At 36.7% G+C, this 25,939-nt stretch overlaps 1 protein-coding gene across 9 annotated transcripts in view; it reads left to right on the top strand.

Annotated features, from left to right (window-relative positions):
• SYTL3 (synaptotagmin like 3) overlaps positions 1-25,939 on the top strand; it is a 33,357-nt gene that overhangs the window by 2,361 nt on the left and 5,057 nt on the right. For 4 of the 9 annotated variants that reach the window (XR_003526108.1, XM_027634109.1, XM_027634105.1 and 1 more), the window contains 11 exons: positions 53-230; positions 3,798-4,349; positions 5,758-5,973; positions 7,329-7,393; positions 9,946-9,997; positions 11,403-11,475; positions 12,403-12,475; positions 15,839-15,963; positions 19,665-19,808; positions 22,514-22,692; positions 24,883-24,985. Coding sequence is in view for 8 of the 9 variants with exons in the window: in XM_027634109.1 (XP_027489910.1) it covers positions 4,240-4,349; positions 5,758-5,973; positions 7,329-7,393; positions 9,946-9,997; positions 11,403-11,475; positions 12,403-12,475; positions 15,839-15,963; positions 19,665-19,808; positions 22,514-22,692; positions 24,883-24,985 (1,140 nt within the window). In the remaining variant the exon portion in view is untranslated. Of the gene's footprint in view, positions 1-52; positions 231-275; positions 320-3,797; positions 4,350-5,757; positions 5,974-7,328; positions 7,394-9,945; positions 9,998-11,402; positions 11,476-12,402; positions 12,476-15,838; positions 15,964-19,664; positions 19,809-22,513; positions 22,693-24,882; positions 24,986-25,939 lie in introns of those variants that run through there. The other 5 variants (XM_027634110.1, XM_027634107.1, XM_027634106.1 and 2 more) reach the window with 4 other exon arrangements.

Below are 25,939 nucleotides of genomic sequence, written 5' to 3'. Positions count from 1 at the left end.
GACAAAAGCTTTCGTAACATTAGAGCTCTTTGTTGAGTGCATTTACTTTTAGCTGTTCTGGAGATGCTTCTCTGAACATACATCAGTAATATCAGTGCCCAAAGGAAGGAAAGGGAGTGGAGAACTGACACCAGTTTTCTTTAAGAAAAGATAATTAAACAATAAGAGTGCTATTCATCTTTTAAAAGCAGTTTACTTCCATGTGTCTTTCTTTGGGGGCTGCTGAAAAGGTAAGCACATCGTTTTAATCTATTCTGTGTAATATTGCACAGAGGGATGCATTTTTACCTACTTGCATGATGTTTTTCAAACTGTGAAGGTATAACGGAAAAGCCACAACTGGAACTTAATTGTTTGTGTTGGGTTTTGTTGTTTATTTTTATTTTCACTTTTAAGTTCTGGGATGGGATGTTATCACAGATATAGTTTTGGTAAGGCATTATCAAAGGACTTATAAGTAATTTGCATGTGCACATGCAGGGAGGTGAAAATTAAACTGTTGCAGCCAGGTAGTACAGAATAACATCTGCAATTTTCTTAACTAAGAATAAACTTATGAGATTGGCCTCAGATGAATAGAAAATAGCCAAAAATTACAGTGGCTTTTGTGATCGTTTTTACCCTGAACCTTCTTAACCTGTGTCCTAGCTACTGATGTATTACATCTATTTTCTGGGTTAATGGATGAAGTAATCCAATTATCTCAAGTCAATGAAGACTGTCACTTTAGAAGATTAGTTTATTTATACTTATTTAATTGTCATTATTTTGCTAATGCTTAAGGATCTGAAAGGAGATCAATAATACATTACATGTAAAATTGCTTTGAGGAAAAGCTTGCTAAGCCAGGAATTTCTAAGTTTAAAAACTTAAAAAATAAGTTACCTTTTGCAAACTTAATCTTGTGTTAGATAGATCTTTTGATCGATCTTCAGTTACGTAACTATATGCTATTTTAGGCTGATATACAAGAAAAAAGGATATTTTTTTGAGATTGCACTCAGTGCATTCATGTCTCCTTCTCCTGAGGCATAGCCATGTTGGTTATTCCTTCTACCTTATATTGGCTTTGAGACTTCATATGATATTTTCAAAAAGCTACGGATCCATCTATAATTTAAAATAAAATGTAATAATAATAAACACGTAATTAACATATTTCCTTCAAGTATTATTTTAATGTGAACTTTGTGCTGAAAAGGAAGAATTGTCATGGTATTTACTGAAGAGGTTGTTGCTATTTTTGGTTTTATGTAGAAGATGCTCAGCTTTGAGGTTAGCTGACCACGTAAAACAACTAGCTAACTGGATTCAATGAGTAAACAAGAAAGAAGGGCATCTGCGAAGGTTTATAATGTTTTTCTTCCTGTCAAAGAGGGCCATTACTGAAGACACTTCTTTATTACTGCCAAAACCCTAATCTAATGCAGACAGCTTTGGTGTAAGAGAAAAGCTCTTCTTTTGCAGTGGTAGAGAGCTTTACAGTCCAATTTGAACACTTCTGTGGAATGATTACAAGTTCAAGTCTGTTGTGGGGCCAAGAATTATCTCCCATTTCAGGGGAAATGCTTTTATAATACTTTGTTTATTCTGAGAGCCAGATTTTAAGTTACCTTTGGATGTGCAAGAAAAATTGTCAGAACACAATGATTGCCAGAGCTGAAATCTTCATGGAGATTAAAAAACCAACAACTGTAGAAGTGTGCAGGTGCAATATTGCTAGAGCTGCTGGCTGCATGATGAATTTTAAGCTTTTTCTGCAGTGTGTGCTGACCTTGCCCAGCAGTGAGAGAGCCATGGTGGCTTTTCCCCTCTCTGCACAGGGCAAATGCTGCAGGATGGAGGGCCCTGGCACTTTGCTCTGCAGTAAATTTGTTCCATTGTTTAGTACCAGAAGATGATTCTAGTCTTTCCATCCTGCTCCCTGTTGGCATTAGATTCAGTGTTTGTGATTTATCACTATGAATAGGGTATGGAGTGTAACATATTAAATCAGCTGGTTTTGATGTTTGCAGTATCAACAAGAGGCTGAGATTGAATGCACTTCTGGAAAATCCTGCCCTGGCTAAGGCAGAAACTGTGTCTCCCAGGGGGAATAACTTTGAGCAAGACAAATTAGAAATAAGGGGAGGGTCTAAGCTCTTCCTTCCATCACAGTGTTAAAATCTGTGCAAGTTTGAATAGCTGAAACTAATGGTTTGTTTGTTTTGTGCATCTCTAAATAAAATTCTGTGTGTCCTCTGAAACTCATTTCTCAAAACAGTCTTGATATATGGAAAACTTTGTGCCCTGAAAGCAGTTGAAGGATGTAGGGGCCTTTGAAAGTGACGTACATTTGTGTTAAAAAATTGCTCAAGCTTTCTATGTTTCAAATGAGTAATTTCCTGTGAAATTGCAGTTGGTAAGGAAATAAAATATGATTATGCCTATCTCCGTCTCTTTTGTTTGCACAGGAAACCAATATCTTTTTTTTTTTTCCCCCCCTTTAACACTGCTTCTGTGAAATGCTTTCTCCTTTTGGTGTCTGAAGGGTTTTACAAAAAAAGAAAAAACACAACATACAGGAACAGAATGCTTGCTGTTTATAAATACATGTTATCACCTTCTGCTTTTTTTGGTGGGAAATTAGGTAACTATAAATTAAGTATTTGGAGCAAGCTGCATGTGAAGTAATTACCTGCACTGACAAAAATACATTGTCACTATATATATATACACATATGAAGTTTTAGTGGGTGAGGGTTTGTTTGTTTAGGTTTTCAGTTGTTTCTTTTTTTAAATTAAACTCAGTATTTTAAAATAATGCAATCAACATTGTGTCAGCAGTACAGGTGGTTGTTCAGATTCTCAGCTGAGGTCCATCAGTGAAACATCAGTAACTGCCTTGGGAAAGCTTTACCCTTCTGACCTAGCATCTAGACCCTTTTCCTGGAGCCTGACTGTGTGTATTTGCTCCAGATTAAGTTTGAAATGCTTAACCAGTTTTCATGTACACATCTTTAACATTTCGTGTACTGTAAGTAGAATTTTCTTACATTTCTTGTAATATGCACTAGATACCAGACAGTAGTATTGAAAATGAATGTGATGTGCAAGCTGGTTTGAATTGAATAACCATTCTCTCTCTTGGCTTTGCTGTGAAGTATATTAAAATTGTTTTATATTTTGGTGGAGGTTCTGCAAAAATGAAGATCACAGAGTACGTTCAAACTACAGTTGGGATTCTGTTTTAATTTTACACTTCTCATATGCTCGTACATGAACTTCTTCAGTTTGGGGCCAAAATTGTTAGTGCACTGAGATGAAAATAATAACTTTTTACTGTTTCAGTATATTAACAAAGAGAATAGCATTGTTTGCTATTAAACTGTTTATCTAGGCTTAAAAGACATAGGTAATTGATAAAAATGACTCTTAGAGATGTCTTTCCTCTTGGTTTTGTGATGTTTTGTCTTTTCAATAAAATGAGATTAGAAAGGGGTATTTTTTTCCTCAAAAATTTTGTCACAAGGACTATGACTTTTCCAGTCATGGGACCTGTAGGCCTGTGGTCAGAACTAACTTAAATTTTTTTATTGGTTATTTTATTTTAACTGTACAAAAAATGCAAAGATATGTGCCTGAGTGTTAATGGACGTTATGGTGAGACTCTTTGAAGAACAAGACTGTCTTAAAACCTCTCATGTGTCTGAATTAGTGTATGAAAGTTTTGAGTGTAGGAAAATGTGTTCTTCACATATTATTTAAATGTCTTGGAAAGAAGAGATAATAACATGTATTCTTCATTTCTTTCCTAGGTCCAGAAATCCCATATCTACAAAACCAAATAAAAAACCTCAAACGAGTCCCCTCACTCCTTTACACCATTTCTTGACATATTGTCCCTCCATCTGGAGGCAGTTAAAGCCCTGTCTGGGACATTGCTGCAAGCTCTCATCTCTTTTGGAACTACTTTCAGTGGGAAAAAAAATAAGAAAAGAACAGGAAGTTTAAGGACATGAAAAAGTCAAGATTGCTGTGACCTTGATAACTGTTCATATTCCCTGGTTTGCAGAGACATCTAAGTGATGGTTTGTGTGAAGACAGACACAGTCATTTTTCTCTTCAAGGGCATGACACAGTGGAACACATCACCAATTGAGTAAGAGCACAGGCACTTAGTTAACACCCAGACCATTGTTCTGGATATACTAGAACCCATAGGATAGGAGTCTACAGAACAAGTGAAATTTGGAGAAAATGGCCTGTGAATTTAATTTGAACTTCCTTAAGGAATTGGAGCGAGAGGCTGTTTTGGAAGTCTTGTACCGTGATGAGATGGTGAGAAAAACAGAAGAGGAAAGAATAAGGTATGTACTCCTCCCCTATTCCTGTATTCTGTTCCTTTTTTTTTCTGAAGTACTGTTATTCTACTTTGTCCTTCCAAATGTACTCCTTTTTTTAACTTCTTGTTACCTAATGCTTTTTTATTCTTTGGGAAAACCAAGGATTATCCAGAGCCTCTTGAGTTTACCATTCCATTGACTCTACATTAAAGATGAGCAAATACTGTTCTGTGAATAACGTACTGGATTAATTTTACTTTCAGCCTTCATAGAAAGTTCAGTTACTGCCTGTACTTTTTCTATGAAGGCCTTATGGCATTCTTGCCATGTTCCTATGTATGCATATATAGTTCTAGTAACACAGAACATGTTCAGATCTTTGGCTGGATTATTTAACTTAAGTTGTGCCAATACTGGAGTTAAGAATTATTGGATACCTGCTCATTGTGCTAAATCCATCACTGTCCCTTCTCACACACAACAGGTGGCAAGCACACAGTGCTGTTTCAGAGGTTGTTACTAATGTCAGTAGGTGCCATTTGTTAGGAAAAGGATTTTATTAAATAACTTCACATTGTGCAAGTATCTCAGTTGGAGAGGATAAAGGATATTTCTCCAGCACTTTTTTTGCTTTATATCGTGGCTAGGACAAGGATTTCCTTGAAGCTTGTACCCTTCTTTGTGACATTTCATCCCCATGTAAACAAGGTATTTGTGTGGATAAGATATAATTTTTTAGTGTCTTAAATGTGGAAACTTAAACTTTGTTTACAATGAATAGTTGTGTAAGTATTACTGGACATAATAAATGAAAACAATTAAGTGAAAAGTAAGTAAAGGGTTATATAGAAAATCTGAACTGATCAGAAAATCCCTTTCAATTGTTGGTGGTGTTAGTAACAGAAAAAAATATAGATCTTGATTATTCATACATGTAATGGAAGCAAAGTTAATGAAAAGGAGAGGTTTTGATCTTTTGGACCAGTGTAGTTTTTTATTTAGCTTTCAGATGATGCATTTGTTATGAGTATTTTTACTTGATAGAAGATCTGATTCTTGAGTAAATATGATAAAAAAAAAAAATCAAATGAAAGGGAGCACCATTTAGTCTCAGTTTTTGTAGATCAATGCGTAATCACCTGCATACATGATTTCAATGCCCTGCTTTGAGAACGCCTAACATGATCAGAACCCCATTTATACTAAATTATTTCTCTGTTAGTATGCACAATTCTTGTCACATGCAGTCACACTGCAAAAATGCTGTGTGTGGATGCCTTCAGACAGTGCTCAACTGGGGTCACACTTGAGGGCCTATCTCCCACTAGTAATGGTATTGCACAACCAGGGTATTAGTTCACTTTCATGAGGATTTTGGTCTATTTAATTTTTTAAATTTTTCTTTTTTCTTTCTTTTTACCTGGGGGGTTAGGAAACTGAAACTGCATCTACAGCAGCTTCGGTGGAAAGGGGCAAAAAATGTAAGCCATGAATATCAGGAGAGATCTTGTGCTCGCTGTCAGAAATCTCTCGGGTTGTTGCTGAACAGAGGGGCAGTATGCAATGGCTGCAGTCATCGAGTATGCTCTGAATGCCGTGTCTGCCTGAATCCCTGCCTTTGGAAATGCACCATTTGTTACGCTCATGGGTAAGAAACTTCACTGGTTTGGATAAGTGCTGTTTTACACTGGTCATCCAATGGATGCCCACTGGTTCTGTGCATCTGTTGCTTAAACAATTAGTGAAACAAAGCCTCTGGCGTAATGAAAATGTTGGCTGGAGTCCTGGTAGCAATGAAATTGTGGGAACTTTATGCTATACTTCACATAGTCAGGATTCCCTTTCCTGTGTTCAGCAAAATGGATCTTCAAGGTAAGCCAGAGGTAGTGGGGCAAAGACAATAGCAGCAAAGCGTAGCAACAGTCTAAACCATAGAGAGAACTCCTTCCCCTGACTCAATATTGAACCAGTGCATCCTAACAAGCTGCTGAAGGTGCTGTGCTTTGTAGTATAGCCAATTTCTCGACAATTTCCTAATCATTATTTTCTGCCTTTTACTACAGGAGTGAGGAACCTGGATTGATAAATACTAAGTAGTCATGTTTTATAAAAATTTAAAAAGCAAAAAACACTATTAGGATTTTCTGTTACTATATCATCTTAGTTCTGTTTTGCAGGATACAGAAAACAATCTTTCTTTTACTATATTGGTACAATTTTTATATCAAGATATTCCTTCACAGTCCATTCTATTTCTTAGAATCTTTCTAAACCAAATAATTTAGAATATTTCCACATTTGATGAAAAATAATATATAGGCAAAGAATGATAGTTTTGGAAATTAATCAAAAGCTGTGCTGGATGATATATATTCCTGTACAAAGGGTGAGGATTTGGATGAAAATTTACTTTATGCCAACACAAGATTAATCCACCACCTCACTCTCTCTGAAGGTGGAAAAATGGGAAATATAAGGCAAGGTACTGGTCTTAAACTACAGTTTGGAAGAGAGTTATAGTTTATAAAAAGATAGCTCAGTATTCCCTGATAGCTGCCCCAAGTTCTGCTTGGAACCATGTCCTCTACCATTGACGTTCCCTGCTTCTCAGAGTAGGCTGCAGCTGTAAGCAGTCAGGATGCCAGGCAGCACAAGTACCTGGGCTGTGTTGCAAGTTGATTGTATAGACTGGAATGGAGCTGGGACTCCTGGCTTCAGAGTAATGCCTAGAGCAGTATGTATCATTTTCCACGGGCAGTCCTACATTGCAGAAAGGAAAACAAAACAGAAGAACCTCAAAACTAAAACAACTCCCTCCCAGGGATTCCTCCCCTCTGTTTTTTTCAGACACACAGCAAAATTGGTCAATGGATTGAGCAGTCAAGAAATCTTAGTTTTATAGTAGGATTGAAAAAGGTTTTTGTATTGTTAAATAGTTACCAAACATTTGAAGAAAGGCACCTGGGAACATGATGATTCAAATATCTTTTCATTGTTTTTCAGAGATGTTAAAGTAAAGGCTGGTGAATGGTTCTTTGAGGAACGAGCAAAGAAATATCCAGGTGAAGGTAATCACTGGAATAGACCATAAGCTGCTGTGTAATATGTAATCATCATCTAAGTGAAACACAGAATGTAGTCTGCCACTGTGTTTTTCTTCCATTTGATGAGAGATGTGTCAAAAATTGCCATTCAGTGCATCTGTCTGTGCACTAAATAAAACATGAACACAAACCAGCAGGATGCATTTTAAAGTATAACTTATTTTGTTTGAGTAATAAGAAAATTGCTGGCCATGTCACTTCTAAGACTTCTAAGAAATACAATGACATAAAATAAATATAGAAATGTTAAAGTATAGATTCAGGAAGGAAATGATCTTGCATCCATCATTTGTCAAAGTTAAAACTTCAGTTGTTTTCACTGAGAAAGTTCTAAAGCTGAAAGAAATGATGGAATGGAAGAATGAAAAACATATATAGCTATAAATCAACAGAGAGCTAAACACTTACTGTTTTGTTACTTTCAGGCAGCTGTGCCATTGCCTTGCGTTCAGTCTTTTCAGTGCCATCAAAAGTACAAAGCCTTAAAAGAAATTATAGAGGATGTGGATGGATCGCTCCCTGGGGAATGTGTTTTGCCAGCCAAGGGGGTGTTAGTTTTTGTTTCACCTACAATAACTGGTGAAGTGGAGAGGATTTCTTTCCTCTTTCCCTTGAACTGCCACTTCAGATATTCAGCTGTTTTATTTTGTGCCTGAACATAGTCAAATGATAGAGTTTCACTTCCAGTATCTGCATTACATCTAGATTTAAGAGTAGCTGGAGAAAAGGAAGGAACTGGGCTTTAAATATGTCTTGGGAAACTTGAATAGGAAGAATTTTATAAGTGTAAGAACGTAATCAGTCGTTTTGGGTAGTAGGTGTTCACGAAAGACAGCAAGTAGCATATTAAGAAACTAAACTACAGCTCCTGCTAATAAAATTAATTTCAAATTTGAAAGATTTCACTGTAGTCCATTCTAGGTAAGACAATTTCTGATTTTAACGTATTAATTGGCTGATCTTTAAAACCACAATTTTATCCAATTACCGTTATTAGTAATTTCCCCTCGATCTTTTCAGTGAGTCTAAAGCTGGTAATTTTATCAATCTCTCTGTTATTGAAGGTACTGACTGTCTCTTTTTCCAGCAAAATAAATGAGTTCTCACTTTGAATTATCAAAGCTTTGTGGGTGCTTGAAGCATTTTGCTTAGTTATACTGTTGAAGTCACAAATATCTAAAGATATACAGAAGATAAACCTGCAGGGAGAAATATGTTTTGTTTAGTTTCTTTGATTAGACCAACTGATATAATTAAAGAGGTTCGAAAATGGCATACTAAAACACAACAGCCGTTGTGTATCCTTCAATCCTGGAGAGACAGTGCCCTCTTTTGGTTTGAAAATACAGCGTAACTGAAGTGTTCACTGGAAAGTAAGTTTAACTGAAAAAAATTACATGTTACAGTGAAATTTTCTCATGTTACAGACTAAAATAACCCAAAGAGTGACATCAGTATGCTTTTATTAATTTTTTGGTAGCTTCTACCTAAAGAATAAGATCAATATTTTCGTAAAAGTGGTATATTGCCTTTAATGGCTAATAAATTTAAAATCTAAGATAGTAAATATTACTTATTAATAATAGAGCATGAATAATGGAGTCCTGATTGAAAGATGTAATATTGATGAGCTTACTATTATTTCTATCACCACTGAGGTCTACTACTTTTATGTAAGCGATGTTATAGTTAATGTTATAGTTAATACCATCTTTAGCAAAACATGGATTATGTGCTGCCTAATAATTAGGAATTATTAGTAATTAAAGATACTCCAGATAATTTCAGTTGGTCATTTGTAACATGCTTTTAGCCATTTTTTGTGTTTGTGATCACCTGGGAACAAACTAGTTTTATGAGTCTTCATTCTTTGTGCCTGATGAAGCACTTGCTCCTTGGTGTTCTTTACACCATGTGGCTGCTCACCTGAGGAATGTGACATGGTTGTTATTTCCCTGCAGGAATAGTCTTAACAGAGGGGTTTGTTCATGTTTGTGAGCTAGTCAAGCATTTTTATGGGTGTTCAGGTCTCTTGTAAGAAAAGTGAGAGGAATTTTTCATAAGATGCAAGAGATGACCATGTGCCTGCTCTTATAGACATTTCTAAGCTTTCTTTAGTGTTTGAGTTTTATGGCTGAAGTGTGTTTTAGTGCAGTGGGCCGGTGCACTACCTGCCTCTTGGACGTCAGGAGGCTGAGAGCACTTAGCAACCTGTAGGAATGGGTCTGTTAGCATCTGTATGTGATTGTCCTTAGCATTTGTGAAGAGTCAGTCTGAATGTGTCACCCGTGAGAGGTGAAATCACCATAGTTTGTGACACAGGAGAAACTTGTGTTGCTTGGCATGTATGCTAATGCATTAGGTGGGAATTGATTTCACTCCTGACTTATATGTGCATGAGTTTCTGTGAATACAGGCCAGTTCCTGAAAGGCACTGATTTTAAAAAGTGTTATATTGGCATTAGTAACTGCTGTTGTTGCTAAATGACCTTTGGATTTTTTTTCCTCCTTCACAGGCAGACATGAAACAGTTGGTGCAAAGCTCTTGAAATCTTATCAGAAACTGAGGTAATACTCAAAAGGACAAATGGTCCTAGGACACTGAGAATTTGTATAGGTGATATATTTTATGTTATAAACTAGCCAACAGTTTGTATTTTTTTATTATGAAAAACAAAATTCAACACTTTTGGAGTACAAATGACAAAAATGTAGAAAAATTTTCACTTTTATCTGTCAGCAATCCATAGAAAAGATCTCAAGTACAACAGAGTACTATGTTTGGAGTAATAGTGTCTTCCTTGAAATGAAGGAGTGTCCATTATTTTTATGTGCTTATATTTTTTACATAACTGTTTATACCATTATCTGTTAAATTTGCACAATACTTTTAAATAATCATAGATGAACACTATTTACTAGTTGTCATAATAGCACCATTATTGATTCAATGGGAGATATTGCTGATATGATAGTTTTAGAATAAATAGTAGACAGGAAACTCTGTATTCAATTAGACATTTCTACTAACCAAACTTTTAAAAAGTAAAAAGTCTAATTTACAGTGAATAAATACTTTGACTAGAGACTAAAGCATGCCCATACTTAAGCTATTACCAGTGTTTGAACAGTCTGCTTAAACTATATGGTATTAAAGTAACCCTCTTCCTTAAAACACAATACCCAACCACAACAACAAAAAGAACCATCAAAAATAAAACTATTGAACCAAACCCCCTCCTCCCCCCAAAATCCCACTTAAAGTAAGATATATAGAGATGGTCTCAATTTATTATAATTATCTGGCTAGGCATAGCTGCATAAGACAGAAACTTATAGTCAGCTAGATAAGATCCTAACCAGAGCTTGCTTTTACGTAGATGTGGTAAAACTAAAAGAGAATCAAAAAGGAAGTTTACCAGCTGCCTTGAGATCTGTGATTGTGCTGTGATAACAGAATCAGTCAGATAACAGATTCTTTTTCACAGACCAGCACTATTTACCACAGATGGAATGGTAGGAATGTTGTAAAGGTCCTCTAACAGCTCTGGACTCAGACAAGGAAGGATCCTTTCATTATTGTAAAGAAAGATGACTATTTTCTGAAAACATTTCTGAAATAGAAATGGGGTGTGTTATACAGGAATTGTGTTTTAGAACTCAGAACACAGATTGTAATACTGCCAGCTGTATAGAAGTTTAGGGAGTCTGTCCTAAATTAGGTCTTCCTGGTAGTTCTAATTCAATAATTTTACCTAGATCAGCCCACAGTTAAGAAGATAGAAAGGTAGACCTAATTTTTAAGAACAGGCAACAAACCTCTGCTGCAACCCTTAAAGACACAGGATGTCAATTCAGATTTTTAAAGAGTACAGGAAAGACCATATAATAAAGATACTGTGCATGGGCATGGTTTATTTATCCGTCTATTGGCATAATACATTAAATGTTGTTAACTGTTAATCTCTTCTAGTAAAATTTCTGTCGTACCTCCAACTCCACCTCCTTTCACAGAATCAACAGCAGGAATCAATGTGATGGTAAATGTACGTATCCGCAAAATATACATATACATACTCACCTCGTAGAGTTTTATTCATGTGTAAATGCCAGTCACAGAAACATAGTAAACAACAACTGCTATAACATCACACTGCCGTATAAATGATGCCTTATGTTCTTTGCCATTATTTTTATGCTGTGTTGGTACTAGGAGAGAAAGATTAGAGGCTATGAGGGCTGTTTTCAATTAGTTTTCAGTTTTTGAGGGAAGTGTTCAACCACTCTTCTTGACACTGGAATACTGCATATGGTTTTTGGTGCCTCACTATTGGAAGACTGGACTGGGATCTCCTGAGCTCCCCTCAAACCTGGAAGGGATCCCATGTTCCTAAGATATTCAATAGTTATTTATAAAATGACCATTTCATGTGTCACTTTCATTATTGAGTGAAGAACAGTGAATTTGATGGTTGCCTTTGCATTACAGTTTCTAGTGGACAGAATAGTAGGACATGGCTCAGAACGCATAAAAGTTGCACTGAATTAATATTTGAGTTCATTTTGGACTGGATCCTCAGGTCTGTTTTTTAAGCCCATTGCAGTTCTGTAAACAGTCTTATGTGCATACCTGGAGTTTGACAAAACTTTGATTCAGAGGCGCAGGAACATCTGTAATAGATAAAAGTATTAACTACATTACAACAAACTGGTGATGTAATTAGCTGTATTTATGAAATTGCTGTGTGATCTTTCTACAAGGAGTTCCACTTATATGTCAAAGACTATGGAACTGGAAAGATTACTTTCCATCTTCAACAGCTGACAGTTTTCAACTACGCCTGTGTATGTCCTCAGATATATTTTTCTACAGAAGTGAGCAAAGGGCTGCAGCCTTACCCTCTGATATAATCACAGAAACTTTAAAATTATAAATGTTGTGTTTTCTTACTCATGGTATCTCCCATTTGCAGGAACTTGGAGAGTCTAAAAGGTTTAATAAATCTGTGGAAAACTTGTTTTTGTCTCTCACAACACACATAAAAAGTAAGTAGCTTTCACTGTTTTGTCATTCTATAGTAATGAAGTCAAATGTTTCAATTCTTTGGCCACAGTGTTGGCCAAGAAATAGTTATAAAACAAGGATATTGAGTAATGGCTGAAATGATTAATGCTAAGGCTATGCCAACCTGAAAAATAATATAGTAAATCTAATTCTCCTTCAGTATTCTGCTAGTTTTTAAATTTGCTGATTATATCAACCCAGAATGGCCTTCCTGTAAAGATGGAAAAGACTATGGTATACAATCTTTAAGTTTACCAGGTTTTCAGATGCAGTGTATTTAACTCATGTTAGCACCGAGTAATAACCAATTTCTGCTGTACTGATCTTCATATTTTCTGTCTGACTGAACCACAACTGACTGTCAAAGAGTCTGTTATTTAATGGAAGTAGAGTTTAATATTTTCATTTACTGGCAGTTTTCATGAGGACTTCCTTCCTCTTTCTCAGTCTGTCTAGTTGAGTGGGTTTTTTGCAGTGCATATTTCTAGGTGCCGTCCAGTCCCAACAACTCCTCTTTCATTCTGATACTTTTGGTTCCTTGCATTCTCTTATGCTGCTTGTTCCTTGGGCTGCAGACTGTGTGTGCACCTCTAAGACTAATTACACTAAGGACAGCCAGGCGGTGTGAAAAACAAAGGCATCAATGACCAGAGGAAAACCACTTCTGAGCCTTAGGAAGATTACAGAGGTTTGCAAATTTGCATGTATTTGAACAAACCTTAATATTTTCTTACTGGCTTCAATTTAGACAACCCCACATGTGAAACCAGACCTGAATAAAACTGGTTTTAGTGCCTTTCTGCCTTTCCCCCTAACCTCTTGCCTTACCTCTTGTTTGGTCTTTCCTTTAGCTTCTTCTACCCACCCTAATGGCCTGTTTTCCTTTAACTATGCAAATTCAATGTTGCATCTGCGTGAACACATATTAAAGCCATGCAGAGGCACAGTGACTGTTGTTCCACACAGAAAAATATAGGGTAGCATAGGACACTATTACTGGAAGCAGATAGATGAGGCAGCACTGAACTGGGTGCAAAGTAATTTATCCAGCTTTCTGATAGTTTGAAGCCTGGTCATATCCCACAGTTACTGGTAAAGACTGTCAGGACTGCAGCAAGCTAATTTATTAGTTCACTACTACCAAATGGAAGATCCTCCTCCACTCACATCTTTTTCTTCTTTCCCTATTTCTAACCTTATGCTGCTGTGACTTGAATTAGCACTGGTGTTTCTGGACCCCTCTGGAAACTGGTTTAGCTAATTTTAAGGGCATAACATTAACCTGGATAAAACTTATAGATACTTTTCTGCTGTTTTAGTGAGTTCAATAGGCTCAAGGTAGGGTATATGTGTTGGAACATGTACAGTGGAGGGTACCATGTGGTCAGGAGCCAGGGATTGAGGAGGGAAGAGCAGTGGTTGAAGAGGGAGATGGCAGCTAGTTGTTAGATCAGCTCAGTTGTGTGAGAAACCCCATGCAGGTGATATCATCCTCTGTTAGGGTAGAGTGGTTCAATTTGTGAGAAAATAACAGGCTATTGCAATCACTGAAGTCAATAATTAAAAAGCATTGGAAGTCATACAAAGAGAAAGAATTGGATTTCTTAAGAAACCAGCTTTTTCAGACAATATGGCCTCCAGTGAAGCCTGGTGCTGTGCTGATAAAAGCTTTTGGTCACATGTGTCTAAAGTTAGTACTCTGTATCTTATCTAGATAAAAATGTCCTGGTTTCCTGGTTTGCAGAGGTATTTAATACATCCCGCTCCTGTGCACTGAAGTAAATAAACACGGAGAACTTTGTTATGCCTCTGATTCTATCACTGGAGCTGGTGTGTGTGTGAGAGCAGTGGGAACAAAGGATTAGCGCGTGAAGCACAGAACAGCCATTGTACAGTCTGCTCTTTACGCTGTTACCTCCTGTTCCAGTGTGGCTTGGCAGCAACAGGAGATTATAATCCAATGGTTGCCGTTTGGTGAATGTAGAATAAGTTACTGGCTGTAGTTCTATTTGCAGTAAAAAGCCACCCTTGGCTCTAGAGATAGTGCCCATCTTTGCTGACGTTTGGGTAGAGAAGCCAAAGGAGGAATAGATATGAAAACTGAACATTCATGTTTCTCACAATAACCTGTTCTGTAACCTGTTCATTTTAGGAGAGTGTGAGGCAAACTGGTGTTTCTGCTTTGACTCCTGCTCAAGATATTCAGATTGTATCTATTCCATTAGAACTCTCACTCTCTTTTATGATCTCTGATTTCACTGTGTATTTTAAAAATCGGGTTTCATTTACGGGGGTGGCTTAATTGAGCCTGCATTTGAATAGGTCACATGGTTCCTTAATGATGTACAAAGAGTACAGTAAACATCTGAGGACTGATTGCTGCTAAGAACAAAACCACCCCAGAGTGTCTTTTTAAAATCACACTTGAGTCCCATTGTTTTTCAATACCATCACTGTCATATTGTCTACTGTGTGAGAGGTTTCTCCACAGAGGTTCATGTTGTGAGAAAAGTATTTATTTCTTCTGTATGAATTAAACATATGATAGTCTCTCATGAAGAATTAATAACTTTTAAGTGGTACATGAAATAGCTATCTGGGATTAGCAACAAAGTGTCTGCAGCTAAACCTGCTATTTTAGACTTCAGAAATCATGGATGAGTGCTGCCCTTTCCTTTAAGTGAAATTCTGAATGTACACTGAGGAATAAGAAGTGAAAAGTGGTGCATTAAATGTCCAATTGTCCTGTAGATTTATTTGACAATAAACTAGATGTTACTGAAGCGCTAATTCAATAAGGTACTTAAGTACTGCTAAGCTTATCCGTATGAGTAATGTTATTGAAGTCAGTGGGGGCTAGTCATGTTCTTAAAATTATATGTGGTTTGGGAACAGAGTATGTGTCTCCTTTCATACATATTTTGGATAAATTTCTAAATATTTTCCAATGTGCTCTGCTTTCTGATTTTCATTGTCATATTGCTTTATGTTGTTATAATGATCTTGCTTTTATCCTGAACCAAACCAAACCACTTTACAAATCAAACTATGCGTACGGACTTTAGTAGCTACTTCTGCAAGGAAACTGTATTTGATGGCAGTAGTTCTGATGATAGGCAACAAAGAGTATAATTTCCAGTTGAAATAGCAGGAAAGATTTAGGCAGGAAAAGTATAAATGTATAAAATGTGACAAGCATTTGTCTTCCCATCTGTTTCTTACTCTTAGGAGATCAACACTAAAGTTGCAGGATAAAAGTTTGAAAGCTACAAAATTAGCCTATAAATCTACAGGATTGCTTGTAAAGTTTGTTATAGTGACTTTTCTCTTTATTTTCACTTCAGAAATCTCAAAGTCTCAGAATGATATGACTGACAGATGTGTCCTAACCACAGACTTTGGGAAGAATGTGGAAAGAAGGTGGCAAAGAAGGAGCCAGTCTGACACTGCCATCAACATTACAAGCAAGGTATCCATATTATTATACACTGTCTCGAACTGTAAGAGCTGTTTCATGAATGAAATATATTTGTGAGAGCAATGACTTATACAGTGGAATTTTACTTTTATTGTATGAACAGAACTTAGCTGATGTTCGCTGACCATGATCAGAACTCCGATTCTCCACAGGGTTTTTGACAGAGTCTGCACAATTGATTTCAGTCCAGAGTTGAAATGTTAGACTGAGATTTTTACAAAGACCCTCATATAGAGAGGGAGGGGACGGGTCATTTTGCTCTCAAGTGTTCACAGGCTCTCTTGAGGCTGATTTGATGTCTGCTCTATGTGATTGTTGAGCTGCAGGGATGTACTCTGTCTTGCCCTCTTCCTGCCCCTTTTGCTGCTGAACAGGACCAAGCTATGACCATCCCAAAACCATCCTGGCAATCTTTGAGCATTTTTTTACTTGGCAGGGAGAAAACATTGCTGTTAGTTGCTGTGCAACTTCCTCTTTCCTTTTGCTTTGGTTACAGTCTCTAACTTTCAGTGTTTTCTTGAGAAGTTTGAGAAAAATCCAGTCATCTGTTTTTCCACAAATTGTGCAGGGCTGAAGATGATGTCACGCTTCTGCTTTAAAGTTACACTGAAGATTTTGTTGTGTACGCTTTGAGCTCTCAAGTGACTGAACTTTGTCCACACTCAGTTTTCCACATAGTGGGTACTTACTGAATTGCCTTGTTCATCTGAATGAGGTAAATGTGGTCTGCTAAGTGCCTGAATTAGATGCTGAGAAAAGCTCTTGCTTTGGGCCAGACCTCCTGGCACACATTACTCACAGCTCCCTTGGTGCACATTGTTCACTTTCCTCTGAAGTGTCAGGTGCTGTTAAATGGAAGAGACAGGATGTCAAACTGCATGGACTGGCAGTCTGAATTGGCCCAGCAAGGTCTGTGAACTCTGTGAAATTAGTTCTGGTATTTTTGTATGAAATTAAATTATGAACAGAATTGGTGACAATTATTGGTTACTGGAGTGCTGCTTTCATTGTGGCAAGCCGCATTTCAGTGTTAACTTTATTCCACAGGCAGAGCATTGCTCTCTTAATGCATTGAAAAGCATCGGAGTTGGAGATAATGTGGATTTCAACTATGCTACATCACACACTGATCACAAAAAATCTGTCATGTTTAAAAGATGGATATGGACTCTTTGGCTTAAGAAATGTATTAGTAGAAGATTCCAAATTATTTATGTGGGGTTTTAATCGCCCATTTAAAGATTTAGGACTTAATTTATGTCCACACTTTGCATTACAGGTTTTGAAAGATAGATTTCAATGTTGTTTGTGTGCCAGAGCACTTTCTCTGAGCCAGGAACCTTTTGTTTCATTTAAACCAGTTAGAGTATCCTTAAGCTAGAATTTTAATTTTACTAGAATTACTGTTGATTTTTTTTTTTGTAAACGTAATTTTTGACATTTTAGTTTTTTCATGTTGAAGGAAATTTTACTCTTCTCTTCCCACACTTATATGATGACTTTTTGTATTGTTACTGTGAGTTTAAAAACTACTTTTAGTTTCTGTCAATGGCACTATTCATTATTCTTCAATTTATTTTTTTTCTTTCCCATCTTTGTTTTTCTTTAGTAAGGGTAGTTGTTTATATCCCTACTAGAATTATACTTTAAGTTATGGGACAGAACATCTTTTAAATTACACTTGCAAAACAACTAATTACAGTTATAATGAAATATGATGTAGAAATCTTATTTGTGATTTCCACACCAGAGAGAACTTTTCATTATCAGAGACTGAATCAAAACAGTGATTTTTTTCCCCCTGGAAAGTGTGTATTTTTCTCTTGGGAATGACCGTAAAGTAATAGCTGAATGTGCAGTATATAAAACTGGGGCACTACTTCAGTCTCAAGAACACTATCTGTTTCTTAGATAAGTTTTCTAGATTTGTGATGTGTTCAGAGCTTGATTCTTTCAGATTAAAGATATTATTTTTAACCTCAGTATTAAGTGAGAAAACTCCAATGCAATAGCAAAAACCACCAGCCAGTGTAAAATCTGGATTTGGGAAGTTAATTGAATAGTGTTTTCAAGGGCCTCTTGTCATCAGAATCTCTAAGTTTATTAAGGGAACTGCAATTGTACCTGCCTTCCTGGGGGAACAAGCAAGCATGTGCAACGTGTGGAAGCTGTTTGTGGTGCATTGGTAGCTGTGGGATACCTCTCCTGTGACATTAGAGCTGGGCTACGGGAGAGTCTTGCTTGTGTGACCTGATGCTAAGTTTAGCACTGGTAGTTATGGTGCCTTGTCAGTCACTTATTGTCTGTATTACACAACCGAAGTCTTCCTGATACAAGTAGAAGCTAAAATTCAGTGTGTAGTAGGCTGTTGTGTTCAGCAAATTAAATCTGTGGTGGTTTAGGTTTTATAAGGCAGGAGGCAATTTCTGCGCTGGGAAATACACTATTTTGGTTTTGTTTGGGGTTTTTGAGACTATATTCTCAATGCATTTTCTGTCTCTTTCCCTCTCACAAGGGAACATAATTCTTACATCTCTTCTTAAGGTCAGGCAGTTATTACACATAACAGTATCTGCGTGTCATCATTACAGCATTATGGTTAGGATTTTGCACATCCTGTTTTTTTCAGAAGTAATCTCAATATATTATCTCATCTGTTGTCCTCATTCTTTAGTGCTTTCTGCTGACCGTGCAGTAGGGGCTCTCAGGTTTGTTAAGTATATATTACCTGTTTCATTTATACAAAAAAGTACCAATTCTTTTTGTTGATTTTAGTCAGATTGTATTCTTTCTAGTCTTTCAGGTAACCTCTGTTACACAATTTGAAAAAGAAATTATTTTCTTATATCCTAACCATATAAAATTTCTCACCTCACTCTTTTTGGACCCACTGAGCTGTGAACATGTTTTTCATAGATTGTATTATCCAGGGAAAGTGGTGTGCCGGAATGAGCTAAAATCTAATTTCAGCATATTTCTAGCCATATGTATTAATCTTTTGGCACTTCTTTCTATTAACTGTTGTTCTGCATAACAGAGGCGGCTGAAGAAAAATCTCAAGGAGTTTTGCTATATCTATCTATCTATCTCAATTTTTCTCAAATTATCAGAGTTTTCATGGAAATATTGGAAAGGTGAATGGACATAGTTAAAGCAAAGTCAAGAACACCTTAGAAATTTAAGCTTTTTCTATAAACAAAGTTAAGTATGAACTTGTCTTTTTCTATTTTCAAGTCCCTTTCAACGTACATTCATTCTTGCATAGGTAAACATGGGTATGTGTCATACATATTGCAAAATACTATTTTTCATTTCCTGGAGGCAAGATTATTGTTTTTCTTCCAAAATTACTGTTTTGTTAAGGGCTAATAAGGCCTTTTATTAGTATATTACTACTTTTGGTGTATTATTAGTAGACTGTTGTTAATAATTGCTGTGGTAGTGATCATTACATTAGCTAGTGGTATGCTGATTTTAGAAAATTATTAATATAGTGAATGTACTACTAGCTAGAAGGAGAGAGTTATAAATCAACATTTAAGTTACTACATTATCTTTGAAAGTGTGTCACCTGCATGACCTTGATCAGAGTCAACTGTAGCTATTTACTGCATTTTCTTTTGATAGCTTTCCTGAAGGAACCAGGACATTTTCTTTATCTTAAAAAAAACTACTTTCTGAATTTCTTACAGATGAAAAGTACACCCAGTCTGCAACAGCTCATCACTGGGACCCAAAATGACAGTGAAATTCTGACAAAAAGTAGTTGCAAGGAGGAAGAAGACATAACAACCAGTTCCACAAGTGATACAGTTTTCTGTGATGGCAGAAAACATGTAAGTTAAAGGATGAAAGACATAGAACAGGTGCTTAAAGGGAACAAATACAAAAGCTTGTGCAAAATGTTGGTGTATTTTAGATTATATTACAAAATGAAGGAAGAATTTTATTTGACTTTGTATCTGATGAAAGACTGACTGTCTTTGGCATGGTCCTCATAGTAACACTGTGAACTTTCTGAAGCATAAGCCAAATCAAATTAATAATGGATAATTGATAGGTGGATACATCGATTAATAATTAATAGTTTATAAAGCGGCTTCTTCTGAATTTTGCAAATGCAACTAACATTCTTCCCAATTTGTATTAAGGTTGGGATTACGAACACAGTACTTTCTAATCTAATAGTTAGCTTTTTGTCTTCAAGCTTCATTTAACAGAAGGGTTTTGTCAGTCTGCAAGAACAGTGGTATTGCAAATGTCAGTGGAAATTCAAATGTCAGAATGTCAGTGAACGAGAGGAAACTGACAGTGATGGAAGCCAGGGGAGCAGTTCATAGGCTTAGGGCATGATATTGAATCATCCTCTGATAGATGGCATTTTGAATACTGCAGATGAGAGAGAGGGAAACTGGTTATAAATGAATTCAGCACATGCTTTAAAGCCCCTATGATTAACTGTGGAAGCTAATTTCTATGTATTAGTGACAAGGTTAAGCAGGGTGAAGTATCCAAAGAATTCATGACTGACCTTGTAAAATGATTTAGGGAATCAAAATTAAACCAACCTGCTGGCTTTACAGAGAAGTATAAACACACACAGGGACCTTGGTGCTCTCTGACAGTTTACTGCACTGTGGAGTCTGAGGTGTTAAGCTGACAAATGGGTAATAACTTGTGGATTACATTTCTGATGCTATAGACCATTTGAACTGGTCTATAAATGGTTCGGACTTAAAAATGTAATATTTTCTACTATCTTATAAGAGGGGACAAATTCCATTAAGCTTCTCTTTATGGATAAGTGCTGGATGTTGAAGGCCACTCCATAAAAATGTATCTTCCAAAATATCAGATGGCATTGCTTCTAGTCATGCCACCAGAAGTACAATACATGAAGTCATTGCTAAATCCCTGTTCGCTGAACAAAAAGGATGATGACTTCTACACTGAATGTATGTGACACCTGAGCAGGTAGGAGAGGTGTGGTGATATTCAGTCCAGAACACCTATCCAGCCTTTCTAAATAAATAAGGTGTTCTGTGGAATAAATATTAGGGACTTTCGCAGAACCTTTTTTTAGGACATGAGCTAAGACAAAATTCTTTGTATTCCATTACCATAAACGATTTTGGTGGAAAATAATAATTTTCTGGTCAAGTGAATAAAAATATGTCAGTGAGTGAAAGAGCAGAGCGAAACAAAGCTGCAAAGGAGATTGATCACACTGATACACATCTTATGGAGGGAGCAAGATTACATGCAACAAACATCAGGTCAAAAAAGTCCTGACACTTCTTTTGACTTCCTCAGCAAGCACTTGGCCCTTCTTTTGTCATGTATGTGTGTTACTTAAGAGTTTAAAAGATAGAGTAGATAGGTGCCTTAATCTAATGGATCTGTTGGTGTGAATTGAGTATTTGGCATGCTGCACAAATGAAGAAAAGTATCTACATGGAAGAGAGATATGATCTTATAAACACTACTCTGCAATCTTAGCTGCTGGGTTGTGCAATTCAGAACTCCTTGGTTAACCAGTCCTGTGTGGGTTGGTGTTTATTTTCAGAGGGAGGAGTGATCTAACACAGATATCTTAGCAATCTAGGGCAATGTTGCTGTGAGACTAATCACAACAGCAATTGAGTCTTCATGACAAATACAATGTAAAAAATTCCTAGGGCTCACCTTAAAGAATATCATTATAAATGAATGGAGACCAAACTATTTTTAGTTGATACGTTGTTACACTGAAGGCTATATAACACCATAAAGTTACATGTCTGGGCTGGGCCACAGAAATCATTGTAGTCTCTTCCTTCTTTACCCTGCCATGGCTTCTGTAGCGCTGGACGCAAGTGGTTTTTATATATGTGGATGGACAGCATCCAAACCTTTGCCCCAAAGGTGAAAGTAGATTGAAAGGAGAACAAGGTGAACTAGGAGACATCTTCTCTTTGCACCAGAATACAACAACAGGAAGTCTTCCTATTTTAATCTTTCCTGCATGGTCTGCAGTACGAAGTGTGCGATTTCTATGTGGAATTGAGGCATCTTGTAAAGTATTTGTGGAATGTGCAGGCCACTTTTGTTTCCTTTAATACACGACAGAAACTAATGTCTCAGTGGTGTACTCTGCTGTGCGCTATGTACTAAAAGGAGTCTAATTCCATGTTTTGTACATTCTTAGATTTCAGAGGTTTTTTTCAATCCCTTTCAGACACTTACCCAATTTTCTCATGGGAAGCGACATAGCAGTTTTATTCGAAGACAATTTCTAGATCTAGAAGTTACTTAACAAAGCAATTTCCTAGCCTAGACAGCTTTGCCCTAGAACAGGGCAAAGCAGTAGTTATTGCAATTACAGTCATAATTTTCAGGGCTGTTATGGAAGCAATGGAATGTTTTATACAGGTTACCTTACATTTTGTGATTTGCAGTAACTTTACAGTAATGTCTATAAAGATACTGACTATTAAAGGAAATAAATTTTTTGTCCTGTTTGATCTGAAATTCATTTTCCCCAATGTTTGTCTTTTCTTAGGGAAGTTTGTTTAGTCTTAACAGCACTTGCACTGAATCTGGCAATTTTGGCAAAGCTAATGTCACAGGAGAAATAGAGTTTGCCTTAAGATACATCTTCAGAGCTTACATCTTGGAAATTTGCATCAGGGGATGCAAGAACCTGGCTTACGGAGAAGAGAAGAAGAAAAAGTGTAACCCGTAAGTATTTCGCAGAGAAGGAGAAGAAACCTAAGGAAAATATTCTGGTTTTTTGAGATATTTATGCATGTTGTGATTGAAATGGATTGATATATGATGGTATGCCATATTGGCACTTTCAGAACCTCCAACATACGTACCAGCCCTTTGTACATATACACACTGGAAGACAAATACGTTTCATACCAATGCTTATTCCATTCTTACAATTTTCTGCTAGGAATTGTCCCTTTCCCTTCTTGTGAGCAAGCAGTTGGGTATCTATGTTGCTGATGAGTACCTTTGGACCTCAAGAATAGCTGTTCAGATTTTAGTTCTTAAGTTGTGCCCAGAAAATTCATATGTAAGTGGCTGAAACATGAGATGACCTGTTCCTAATATGTCTGCTGACTCACTGTGGGTCACTGGGTGATTGCTATACTACTCAGGTGCTTTTATCTTCTGTAATAAGAGTAGAAATTTCAGATGCTGCGATGGATCTTAAAGTCTAAGGCTGCTTAATAATTATGTATCATTGTAAGAAGAAGAAATATTTACTTCTGTAGATAAAATATGCCATAGAAATTTTTGCTGCACAGTTAAGCCTTGGTGATTTATCTCTCTACTGCTTAACAATGCTCTCTGACCATGCAGCAACCACCGATAGAAAATCAACAGTTAGAATACCTAACTACCTGTTCTTGTCCCTGCTGTCACACTGTGTTTGAGCACTTGAGTGACCATGTTGGAACTGAGGACTTGCAGTCACCTTCACCCAGAAGGTCGAGGGTTTTTGCGCATCTTGCAGAGAATATTCATAAAGACAAGCTTGGTGATGAGCAGTGCCTTGCTGGAACAGCAGCTTGTGGAGCAGGACAATTTGGGAGCTCTTCAGAAGTGGGTCAAGGTTCTTTAAGTCCCCTGGTAATTAAGCCAGGTAAACAATTACAGGAAGGCTGAAAGGCAATGTGAGAAGTGTTGTGTAGTAAACATTATGTTCTCTGTTGGCACATATTTATATATTTCTGTTGGTTTCCAAGCCAACAGAAAAATTATAGTATACTCGCTTAACATGCTTGCTGAAAAGCAGACTTTTAACTGATGTTTAAAACCTGTTGAATTACTTAGCTTATTTGCTGTTTTGAAGTCTGACTGGCTACATTTTAATTAAATTGATTTGGGGTCATAGAAAAAGAGGCTAAAGCTTCTAGGACTTGTGTATTTTAGAAAGTAGTTTTATCTATGGGTAAGTTCAGAAAAAATAAGGAAAATGTGTAAGTTTTGCAACTATGATATGAGGTACAGCTGATTTTTATTTACCCAGCAAGTTAATCAAAAGGCTGTTTTAGAATTGGTTTAAATCATAATAAGTGAAATATATACAACAAATACAGTTTAAAAGTATTTAGTATTAAGTAAACAATGACTCCTTTCCCTGACAAGCCGTGAGCACTCTCTATGGCTAAAACTCCTAAGTTTTGAAGCCATAATCCAATTACAGCCCACTGAATTGATAGTAAGGAGAATATTTAGGTATTAGCGTTCACTTGACCTACACATGAGAAACTTTGGGTAGGAATCATTACTGGTGCAACTCAGCTTCCAGAAACTTTTTTTACTGGTTTTCCTTGAATCAATGTTAGGGTAATTTTGGCCACTTTTAGACAATCTCCCATTTTCATTCTAGTGGCTGTTAGAACAATTAGCATTTTTAAGACTTATGAATTATTATGTATTATTTATGTGATAATACCTTTTTTGCTACATGGTACCCAGTGTTGTGAAGACAAGATATTTTCTTTATGAACAAGCAGCAGTGATCCTAAAGTTGACTGAGTTTATTTTTTTTCTTTGAGCACATAATATGCTGTTTGTTTTCATCATAAAACTGTCACTAAACCTGGAAGGCGATTTCTTTAGGGGCTATTTTATCAGAGGCCAAGAGTACAAAACCAGAAGATTCCTATTCAGATCCTAATCCTTTCTGAGTTACAATGGAATTGAAACACATTAGCAGAATGATACACAGGGTTCCTTATAGTTTATCTGCTTTTACTGAGAAAAGATATAAATCACATTTTGCCATTTTGTTGATGGAAACTTACAAAGTCAATAAAATTTTTTAAGAAATAAGAAAAACTCCTCTCATCTAATTGTTTTCTCCCTGCCCCTTTTGATCATTTTCAATGTATCTTTCTTTCTCTATATAAGGTATGTTAAGGTTTATTTACTTCCTGATAAATCTCCTTGGAGTAAGCGAAAGACAGCTGTCAAAAAGAGCACAGTGGATCCAGAGTTCAATGAGACTTTGAAGGTATGGTTTGCAACTGTGTTGCTGCTAAGTGTGCTTTTCTATGGTACAATCCTGCAAGTTCTGAATCGACCTGATAGGGCAAATTTAGGAGTCACTGACAATAATAATTTTAAAAATTATGGTTTTTTCAGTCCAAATAAGAGAAAATGCTTTTGGAGTTGCAACAGTAAATGGCAAACCATTAGAAGAGTCTGCTTTTGTCCAAGAGAGCACTTTTAATGAATACTAGTGTTGTTCTGAGTTACCTTGTGGCAAAACCAAAGTGTCTTCCATAGACATGGGTTTTTGTACGTTCTGGAACTGAATTCAGCGAAAATGGTCAAAAGTGCACAACACTATTACAGGTGAACTACATCATGCCACTGAGATCCAGCTTGGTGGGATTCAGCTGCAAGTTAAGGCACCTGCATTTAGAGAGAGTTGCATGTGTGAGAGGTGTGCAAGTGCTCCTGGGAATCACTGGAGCCCAGGATGGTTCAGGGTGATTAGCCACAGAGCCTACACCCAGCTTCTGATTCAACAGCCTAAATATGGATAGCGATTTTCTTGCCTCTCCATTGCCTTCAGCTTTCAGTGCAGGTCACCTATGGGCTGGGTATCATGTTTGCCAGTCTCATGTGGGTATATTAGATACCCACATACCGTATACCATGTGGTGTATTAGATACCCAACAATGTCTCAAAGGGCTCTAACTATGTTTGGGAAGTGGATCAGGGCTTTAATTAGTGATCACCTGAGTTACTTCCTTGCCCCTGCTGACTGCATTAAATAGATGTCCACTGAACAGGATGGGAGTTTCAGAACCATCATTAGATGTCTTAATCTTGAATTGGCCTCCAGAGCAGCCAAATTCTGCTGGGAACATCAACAGAAATATAAAAAAAAACTCCAACCCCCAACAAAAACCAAACCAAAAAAAGAAAGAAACAAACCAAAAAAAGAAAGAAACAAAC

Source organism: Corapipo altera, unplaced genomic scaffold (genome assembly GCF_003945725.1).
Source record: "Corapipo altera isolate COAL_440 unplaced genomic scaffold, ASM394572v1 2b, whole genome shotgun sequence".
Lineage (NCBI taxonomy): Eukaryota > Metazoa > Chordata > Aves > Passeriformes > Pipridae > Corapipo > Corapipo altera.
This window is presented reverse-complemented; position numbering and strand designations above follow the sequence as displayed.